Source organism: Terrapene carolina, unplaced genomic scaffold, assembly GCF_002925995.2.
Source record: "Terrapene carolina triunguis isolate 2854851 unplaced genomic scaffold, T_m_triunguis-2.0 Scaffold67, whole genome shotgun sequence".
Classification (NCBI taxonomy): Eukaryota; Metazoa; Chordata; order Testudines; family Emydidae; genus Terrapene; species Terrapene triunguis.
The window spans coordinates 44,502,756-44,513,272 of NW_020664418.1; the positions used below are offsets into that span (position 1 = coordinate 44,502,756).

General features: G+C 37.9%; 1 protein-coding gene across 1 annotated transcript in view; it reads left to right on the plus strand.

Moving 5' to 3' along the window:
* Window positions 1-8,969, plus strand: part of MEF2A (myocyte enhancer factor 2A) — a 113,889-nt gene extending 104,920 nt beyond the window's left edge. Inside the window, exons 8-9 of the mRNA XM_029910754.1 lie at window positions 3,822-3,960; window positions 4,731-8,969. Of these exons, the coding sequence (XP_029766614.1) occupies window positions 3,822-3,960; window positions 4,731-5,055 (464 nt within the window). The 3' untranslated portion in view covers window positions 5,056-8,969. The remainder of the gene's footprint in view (window positions 1-3,821; window positions 3,961-4,730) is intronic.
* The last annotated feature ends 1,548 nt before the right edge of the window (window positions 8,970-10,517 follow it).

Here is a 10,517-nt window from a genome sequence, read left to right on the forward strand (position 1 = left end):
GCCCGGCCCGCCAGGGGCTTTCCCTACACAAGCGGCGTCCCAAGTTTGGGAAACGCTGACGTAGGGCATACCGTGTTTAAGATTTCTACTGTGTGAGACACTGGAGCTCTTGACTCATGTAGCACGTTATTCTTCACCTAGCAGCACCTTTGAGCATGTACGAATTGCATCAATTCCAGGGCAACGGACTGGAAATCTAACAAAAGATTAATACAAATGTGAATCCTTTTAAATCAGGAAGTACTTGGAGATTGTCAGTGCACATTTTTCTAGAATCCAGATGCTGCTTTCAGATTTGGACCTCTTGGCATTTAGTGATGCTTCTGGGTGAGAAGGAGAAAGTTGTTGAGAAAGAAGTTTCAGAGGTCTGAAGAGATTGTAATGTCCTTTGGGGACATGGATGAGACAGACGGTGATGGCTCTCCTCCTTACCTTTTAGATATAGGATGGAGTTAAACCTATTTTTCTCTGAAGAGACATAGGGACAGAGGGTCACATTCACCGTGTGTTCCACAGTTTATGTAGCTGGACAATCTTTACAAATTGGTGTCTTCGCAATTCAGCCCCTAAGATCATGGCTGCAGATCAAGTCTAACTTCCTGTGCAGACAGAGCTTAGAAATCAACGTGTGTGCAAAAGAGCTATTTCTAGTTAGTTAACTTGGATTTCTTGTTGCTTTTATTGAGCAGTATTATACCTTGAGAATATGTCCAGACTCATACAGTTGGAACTTTGGCAGCAATGGTAGCTGAAATTTCATTCTGCCTCAAAAGATGAGATTTTCAAAGCTACAACATGGAATACCTCCACATTTCACAGAACATTAATGTAACAATAGTATCGTGGAAGATAGCTATTACATGTTTAAATCTGTATCTCGTTTTGTCCAATATAGGACCCACAATAATAAAATCCAACCTTCTTTTCCTTTATCTGTATGCAAATAGCAATCTAATACCCCATTGAAGGGTATGGTATAAGTACCTGCACAGACAAGCATACTCTTTCACCACCGTTTGGGTATTAATCACATATAGCTATAAATCCAGTACAGAAAGTCTCTAGAATTTACAATCAGAAAAGTACTACTTCTAAGCTTTTTCTGAATGTGGTCGTGTTTGTAGATGACAACGTTTGGGCGTACTTTTACTCTATAAGAGATACTCGGGCCTGGATTTAAGAGAGACAAATTGTGCAGAGAGTGTATGATTTACATCTTCCAAGGCATATACAGTGTATCAGCTGTTGCACCCTGAAGGGACAAGTCCTTAACTGACAGAACGTTAGTGCAGGCTCTAGAGTCAAAATCCGTAGCCCACTTGATCTACAAATCGTAGTTACAGGGCTGCTGCTCGGACCCCTTAGGTATGAGGCCTTGTGTCTTTAACTCCACTAGGGTGGAGTCCCATGATTCTCCCACTTTTAGAGCAGGTCCTGGGCTACAGGATGCCCACAGTAACACGGTGTTTACCCCAACAGGTCTGACTGGGTTCAGGTACCTGCAGAAGCTGTGACTAGCACTGAATACTGTGTCCCTTAACAGCAGGAACAAAGCCTAATAGAAAAGGGGTTTAAAACAATAAAAAGTCTACATGCATGTCTGTCTAACCATCTTCATGAGGAGGGACCCCAGTAAGTCTAATTTATGGGTTCTCCTTCATTCTCGCTCTCTCTGAATGTGTTCAACTCCAGGCCTAAATCCTTTTCTCTTGAATTTTTTGAGCCTGGTGAAACTGGTTGGGGGACTCAGCAGGGATCGGGAGTAGCAGCTAAATTCAGTAGCAGCTAAATTTGGTAGCAAACAAGTAGCCCTTGTTTGCTGAGAGGCTGTTATCTGGGCTATTGACCTGCTCCTTGTCTGCATGTAGGGGGAGGGATAGCTCAGTGGTTTGAGCATTGGCCTGCTAAACCCAGGGTTGTGAGTTCAATCCTTGAGGGGGCCATTTAGGGATTTGGGAGGAAAATAAATAAAAAAAGGGGGTATTGGTCCTGCTTTGAGCACAGGGTTGGACTAGATGGTCCCTTCCAACCCTATGATTCTATGTATATACATATGCATACAGTAAATAGCTTTCCAGCAATCAGGCAAGCAGCACATGCAGTATTCATAAATTATTACAGAGCAGCTCCAAATCAGTCACACTAGACTGTGTAGTCCTAGAAAAGATCTCATGAGAAATTGAACTATAAATAGTAACTGACTGTCATTTCAGACAGGTGTCAATGTATAAATCTGATTTGTAAGTCTCCAGAAAGATGCCGTTTAAGTAAATGGTTAGTTAATCTCTTATGGCAATGCAAAGTATCTTTTTTCTTCCTGACATTTTGTCTCATTCACAAGAGATCAGAAATTATATTAAGGAAACTGTATTGCAAAGTGATTAAGAGCAGAGAAATGTTTGCAGCTTTCTCTTTTAAAACCTGAAAGGAAAGCATAAGTGATAATGATGACCTGAAAATAACTTCCTATGTGTGAATGAGCAGTGAGAGCTATCTAAGCATTATATCCTGGCAAAAAAAAAAAAATCCAATAATTGAATTGTTGATTACAACTGTACAGTGTTCCTCTCAATCAGCATATAAAAACTATATCCAACTGCATGACACATTCTTGCTATATATAAAAAGAATACTTTAGTTTTTAGGCTTTGACTAAGTCATCAGTTATATACCACATGAATAGAAGAATGAAACTGAATTATGGTGGAAAAGGAGTTTGATCCGTTATAGACTGCCAGTGATGCTTTTAGAGCTTTAGATATGTCTTGCAAATATTGCCTTATGCCATAGGAGATGAATGTTGTGATTTGAGATTTTTTTTTGCTTTGTTTTTTGCTGAACTAGCTTTTTTTTAAAAAAAGCTTTTACATTATCACCATCACTATGATAAAGGCAGGTGAGTACATTTTTTCCCTTAGATGGTACATTTTCATAGCAGTTTTATAAAGTAGCTGTAGTTACAGGATTTGATTATTTTCTGGGCCAACATCCACTTGGCCCAGGAGAAGGGGACAGGCCCTCAGGAAGATGGTACTAGGTTCCCTGATTATCTGCTTTGCACAACTCCTGCTCCAGAATAGGTTAGAGCAGCCTAGAGGCTGCTCTGACTTATGCTAGCATGCATTGATCTCCATGAGACACTTTACCAGTTTAGAATTGCTAGAACACAATAGTGATCCAGCCAAGCCCCCTACACCAGTGGCAGAAGACAATGTGGCACAGGAGCTGGCTATACCAGTTGGGATGTCGCCTCTTTTGGAGGAATTCTCAGCTGGCCATGTACTGAGCAGAGCAGAGGGGCTGGATCGGAGGAAAGAATCTGGCTCTCCCACTGTGTCGAGGGTTGAACACAAGACAGGTTTTCTCTTATGCCAGATTTATGATATTAAATTATTTCAGTTGGTTTAGTGGCCTGTCTTAATGCCCACTTTTTTATTTTATTTAGAAGTTTCTGGACAGAGCAAAATATTCAGAAATGTACACGGTAAAACCAGCACAGTAATGAACATTTTCTTTTATATGCATAGGAGAAGACCTGTTGGATGAAATACATGTATTGTCATATTTATTGGTGTAAATAAACCCAAACCAAGCAATAGCAACTAGGAGTTGGAAGCAGGGTTGCAAAGAGAGAGCATTCTGAGGCCATGATCCTGCAAAGGGATCTGTGTGAGCAGACCCTTATGTCGTCAGTGGAACACCACACAAATGAAAGGGTCTGCCCTTTTGGATCCTTTTGCATAATCAGCCTGTAGCTGATTTGAACAGGGAGCTAAAACGTTGGTTCTTATAACTGAACACAGTATAAACTATTTTTCTTGCTTCTTTTTCAGATTACTCCTTGACTAGTGCAGACCTGTCTGCCCTGCAGGGCTTTAACTCCCCAGGAATGCTGTCTTTAGGACAGGTATCTGCCTGGCAACAGCACCATCTAGGGCAAGCAGCCCTTAGCTCTCTTGTGTAAGTGGATCTGTAATGTTAACTTACCACACCCGACTGGGAACATCTGCTACTTTGATTACAAATGAATAATCCTGCATTTGACACTATTCAATAAGACTCTACTTTAATTTCTCCCTCAATGCACACGTATGTACATTCTTCATGTGTTTGCCAGTAAACTCACTGGTTGTGAAATTACTGTAGTTATTTAAAAAAAAGAGGGGGGGGGTACATTGCCTTCCAATTTGTCTGTTCAGTATGTAACACAGTGCTGGTTCTGTGTAAGTAATAATGCTGACAAACGTCACCACTCTGCAAACATTACCAAGAAAACACCTACCTGAAAGTTTGACACACATTTCAAAAAATTAAACATTTCTATTTGTCTTAATTCCTTTAAACACAAATAAAATACGTAAGAACAAACCACAGAGTAGTTGGACACTCAAGTTCCACGGAAGAGCACAGCACTAATGGAACAATTGTATCTAAAATTTTATCCATTTCTTCCTGCTAAAAGACACTTTAATCTGATTGGTTATGCTTCATCTGGGGCTTCCTGAACAATAAGGTATGTAATAAATACCAGCTCTCTGTGAATTAGTTCAGGATTTGGGACACCTTTAATTCACAATTTTCAGCTTTGAGTCTTCCACTAAGCATTCAATAAATGTTTTTTATTTCTGTATTTAGCTCGGATTCAGTTTGAGTATGGGCTACAAGATTTCACAACGCTTAATATTTAAATATAAATATCAATTGTAACTTTTTTTTTTTTATTTCCCCAGTGCTGGAGGCCAGTTATCTCAGGGTTCAAATTTATCCATTAATACCAACCAAAACATCAACATAAAGTCCGAACCAATTTCACCTCCACGGGACCGTGTGACTCCATCTGGGTTCCCTCCGCAGCAGCAGCAGCAATCACGGCAGGAAATGGGTCGTTCCCCTGTTGACAGTCTCAGTAGTTCCAGCAGTTCTTATGATGGCAGTGACCGGGAGGACCCAAGAAGTGATTTCCATTCACCTGTTGGGTTGGGAAGACCACCAAACACAGAAGATAGAGAGAGCCCATCAGTGAAACGAATGAGGGTGGACACATGGGCAACATAAACTTTCAGCATTGCCACTTCTATTTTGTGTTATCACAGTGAACTGTCCTGACATATCTAAATATATAAAGGAGGACATGAAATAAATATATTTATATGTATATACATACATGCATATATATATATATCTTCACATGTGTATATATATGTGCGAGTGTATGTAGCATACACAAAATCATCAGGCACTTACTACAAACTCCTTGTATAGCTGCAGATGTCCCATGGTAAAAATATAACAAAACAATCCTATAGGTATTGGTCTAGTCTGGCACTTACCCGGACATGCTGTTTTAATAATATAACCTGTTCTGCAAAGAAACATTGTACCCATCTATAATCCTGCCACACTAGATTGCAGAAACCAAGAGGGCTCCCCTGTAGTAATGTCCCCATGTGTTTTATTAAAGCTGTATGGTTACTTGTAGTTAAGAAACAATGCTTTGTAGCAGCAGAGCAGTAGAAAAGCAGGAAAAAGAAAGCAATACTGTACATAAAATGTCCTTTATATTACCCAACCTGGCATGGGTCTCTGTTGCAGAGAGTGCATGGCGAAGGGCTGAAGGTATAAAAACCTGTTTTGCACGTGCAAAAAAAATGTATTGGGTCAAAGAAGTGGTTCTTAAAAAAAAAAAAAAAAAAGTGTGAGAGAGAGAAGACATAGAGAACTCGCATGAAATATTCAGAAAATAGCCTAGAAAATAGAGCATTAACAAAATAAAATTAATATATTAAGTTATAATTGGAATATGTTTGAAAAGTTTCTTTTTACGTTCTATCTTTGAAAAATATAGAAAGAAACGGATTAGCTCATGTATATTTTATATTAAAGAAAACAATACCCTTATGAATTGAAGACTATATATAAAAGTTATATACAGTACTTTTGGACACATTCTGCTATGAATTATTTATATAAGCCAAAGCTGTATGATGTAGCTTTTTGTAGAGTATAGTTTTATCTTGTTATTTTGACTTTCTAGTTTTTTGCTTTCAGAAGAGGGAAAAAAAAAACTTGCAGGCAGAACGCTGGGGGAAAAATAAGCCATGAACACTTATTATTCTATATGTAAATTAAAATTTGAGCCAAACTCTTTGTGTATATAGCATCTTAAATATACCACCTTTGGTGTAAGTACCTATGTATTGTACGTTCACCAGATTAAAAAGTATATTTTTGTGGATTGACGCCAACTTGAAAAAAAGGCGAGGTCCTTATTAAGTAGAGTATTCACTGTTTAATATTTACTATTTTGTTAAATATACTGTACTTTCTTTGGATTTTAATTATTATTAATATTATTATCCAGATTTTTCAGAGGATGTATAAAGGGGTTGTCCCCTTCACTGGTGGTGAATGTGTGCCGTTAAAATGTAATCTCTGTGCTGTATGGTTAAGCTTCATTATACATTTTATATATATGTATATAAATAGCAAAGTGGCAAAAAAAAAAACCAACAAAAATCCGGTGTTAAGTTCATCCCACATAAATATTAAAAATCTGTTAAAACACATTTTAAGGCATTATTTTAAAACTGCCTCTTGTGAGAAAATATTCAGTGGAAAAACTTGACCTAATTACTTATGTTAGGGAAATGATAACACGTATCAGATGAGCACAAAAGGTTTTGTAAGTGGTAAGTGGTTTGGGACAAAACATTTGCTTTGGAAATAAATCCTCTCATGTCTCCTTCTAATGTTCAAAAAAATTGAGCAAGAAATCCAAATGCCCAACATGCTGTGTATCTGGTTAGTAGCTAAAGTTCTGATCCTGCAATTCTTTCTCATGCAAGGAGGCTCACTAATGCAAGAGTAAGGGTTTGCAAGATCTGGCTCCAATACAGCAGCAAATTCTCCCATCATTCAGGGATGTTAGGAGTACCATAATCTCTGCTTTTAAACTGATATTGCTATTGCTAATCTATTGAAGTTTGGCAAAGATTTACTTAAAACTGGATCTGTACAGAGTAAGTCGCTAAGGGGGGGCCAAAAATCTGACACAATTCGCTTTGCTTTAGTAAGTATGTGCTTAACTTATGTTTTGAGTTAAAACTCTGTGTGCTTTCAAATCCCTACTACTTCTCTTGTCATCCTGTGTATGCAATATTATTATATCCCTCCTCACTACGAACAAAATAAAATGTAGACTTTTAAGAAACATAAATCTAACTACTAGCCACTCTAATTTTGGGAAAAATTGAAGTTGTTTTATGTGTCACACAAAATTCTTTGAAGTTAATTCTATATATTTATTGAAACATTTTTCTCTTGGGCATTCAACACTTTTTAAGGAAATTTTCTAGTAACGTCACTCAGTTGATGCTATAATTAAAAAAAACATGAGGTAGAAATGGAAATCCAGTGTGTATAGCCATCTCCTTGACATCTGCTTGTACACGGAATGATCCAAGAACAAATGTACTACAGGTGGATTTCAAGACTAAATCTGTTGTGTTGTCAGTGTAACTTAAAATTACAGAATTTTTTAAAACATTTGAGGCAAACTTTGACTTCCTTTCAAATTAATCTACATTTAGTAAATTGAAACTAGAGTAGTCACTGCAACAGAAGAGCCTACAGAGGATTTCAATTTTCAAATGAAAACTGCATTTCCAAAGTATTTCAGTTCACTTACCGTTTCACGGAACCTTTAATGCTTTGAAAAGTTATGTGATTTTTTTTGTTATTTATGCACGTATATGAACTTTGCTGTACATTTGAGTGGGAGTTCTGCATTCACATTTACTGTCTATTTTCTTGTGTGCCTTATGAGATGGCTTTGCTGACTGTATGTCAATAGTCTTTATTTCTATGCAGGTTTGTAAGCAGTACTATTACTGTTTTCTAAAACAATGTTACATAAGGTTTGGAGTTTGTATTTAAATCACACCAACTGACTAATGTAAAACTTGTGCAATTCTTAGGAATTGAGGATCAGACTGTTAACCTGTTGCCCATAGCCCTGTAATGGACTCCAGTAGATAAGTCTCTGCAACAACATCCCATCTATCTGTGGAAGAACTCCACACCATGAAAATCATAGGAGAACTCAGATTTTTAATAACACTAATCGTGTAAGTTTGGAACATACTTTTTTTTTTTTTTTTAGGAGATGTAAAAGTGTTTTGTAGAAGAAAGGACACAGCACAGGAGAACATTTCAGCAATTAAAAAAATCAATATAGCATTTTTTATTAAGTAAATTTAATAAATGCAGTTCAAGGTAGGGTTGCAAATAGATCAAATCTAGTATGAACCTACTTGGCTGGTATTGATTCACGAGAGTTGTACCTGCTAAAATGACAAATCATCTTTGAGCTCTAACTAATAGTATTTAAATATATATATAAATCAGGGGTTTGTTGGAGAAAAATGCTTTAGCATTTCCTTTTATTGTAAAGGACACTAATGCATCAAAAACTTTTCTGAATTATTATGCGCACAAGAAATATATAGTAAATAAGGAACATAATAACTCCTAGCAGTTGATCGTGGGAAGAAGTTAAATTAGAATGTGAAAGAAAGACTTATAAATGTAAACAGTTACTTCTTAGTAGAAACTTTCTTCACTTTGCTGTGCAAGAGAACACTGCTTTGCTATATTTAAAATGGCTTTTTTAAAAGAGATTTATGTATTTGGTAAATGTTTGTAGTCAACAGTTCACACAAGAAGCTGTTCACGGTTTAATGATAAGCCGTTTGGCGGCACAAGCTGGACTTTGTTGCCATCCTTGAGACGAATCTTTTAAGAAAAAAATAAGTTAATCTCAATTTTTCCCTGAATGTGTTGTTTTTCTTCATTATACAATAAATATTCTAGTGAACTTTTTATCAAATGGTTAAGAAAATGCTAGAAGTTGTTGTAAAATATTTGTATCCTGCATTCACTAAAGTAAAAATACTGGCTTTTACTGTGTACTCCAGACTCTGTCGTATTTGCAGAGTATAGTGCTTTTATCATGCAATTTCTCCTTCTCCCTAGTGCCTGAAAGAATACTTTCAGCTTGATTCTAAAGAGCACCTGGTAATAGAATCATGGACCCATTTTCATCCGGATGGATTTTCTTAAGATGATAGAAATATCCATCCATATATTTTTCTCATTGCAGCCAGAATTAAGAGTAGTTTTGCCATAAATCCATATAATAAAAGAAATATGGTAAAATATGAATAACACTTTATGAATCGACAAATACAAAAATTGGTGCAAATGAAATTTTCATAATTCAAATAACTCCTTTGTAATGTTGAAATGGGCGTATTTCCTTCCCCTAATGTTTGCGCTTCCATTGCACTTGCATACTGGATTGGCATTGATAAGGCTGCTCAGAAATGCTGATATATTTAAATAAAAAAGTATTAATGCATTTGAGGAGGGACGGGGTAAAAAAAAAACCCTCCCATGAAGAATTAAATGTGCTTTGGAAATAATAATATCTGGTGACGTGTACTAGCCTCTCGCTCCCCTTGAGAAATGTTATTAGGTATATTTGTGGCTACTGCTGGCTCACTCGTTTCTTGTAGGTGGCAGTGGCCTTGCTTTCATCAGTTCTCCCTGCCTCACTTCTCCAGTCCTCCTGCAGATTATTTTGGTGCCACTCCTTTTTAGCACCACAAAATGTGGGCTCTCCTGATGGCTGTGCTTCCCTTCCGCTGGAACTCATCCCTAGAGCAGTACCCTCCAATGCTCCAGCCTTCTCCTCTCTTCTGGAAGCTTCTGCCCATGTACCCTGACAGCTCTACCCTGCATTTCATTTCCTTCTGCTTCCCCAGGGTTTCTGCTGCTGCCTCAAATTCCTAGAGAGCTTGATGCAGCCCTAGCAATGGAGGAGTGAAAGCTCACAACTGTTGGTAACCATGGACAGCTTCTGGTGCTGGGCTAGAAGAATGGTCAATTGGCAAGCAGTCAACTCCCTGCTACTGATAATTCCGCTAACAAAGCAGGAGAAACCCCTTTCTCGCAAGAGCCCTATCACACAATTTCAGGTTCGGTGCTTGGTTGTGAATCTCTCACAGGGAGCCCCTACCTGCACCCAAACCCCCCCCCCAAAAAAAAAAAAAAAAAAAAACCTTCTGTCCCACTGGGCTAAATTCTGCACGTCACCACTGAAAACTGCTTCGGTTTCTCCTTTTCCTAATTTATCTTGCCCAAGCAACCGCTTTTCTGGCTCTCGCATTCCATTACAAGCTGGAGTCTGGGTGCTAGTTACAATTCCTGACTCTGGCGGAGGGCTCTTATTGGCAGGTTTTGAAGCTGGTTGAATCTTATGGCTAAAAATATTCAAAGTGCGGCTACAGCTGCTGAAAATGAATTCATTGTTATTTCCTAGTTAGCTCCCACAAGTACCTTGCTCTAGGCTTTCTGATGGTTTTTTAAAGCTGGTTTTGTCTCTGCTGTGTGCTAGGAGTCCTATCCAGTCAGATGCTATGGTGCAATAGGCCTGGTCAAACAACTGTGATCGTAGA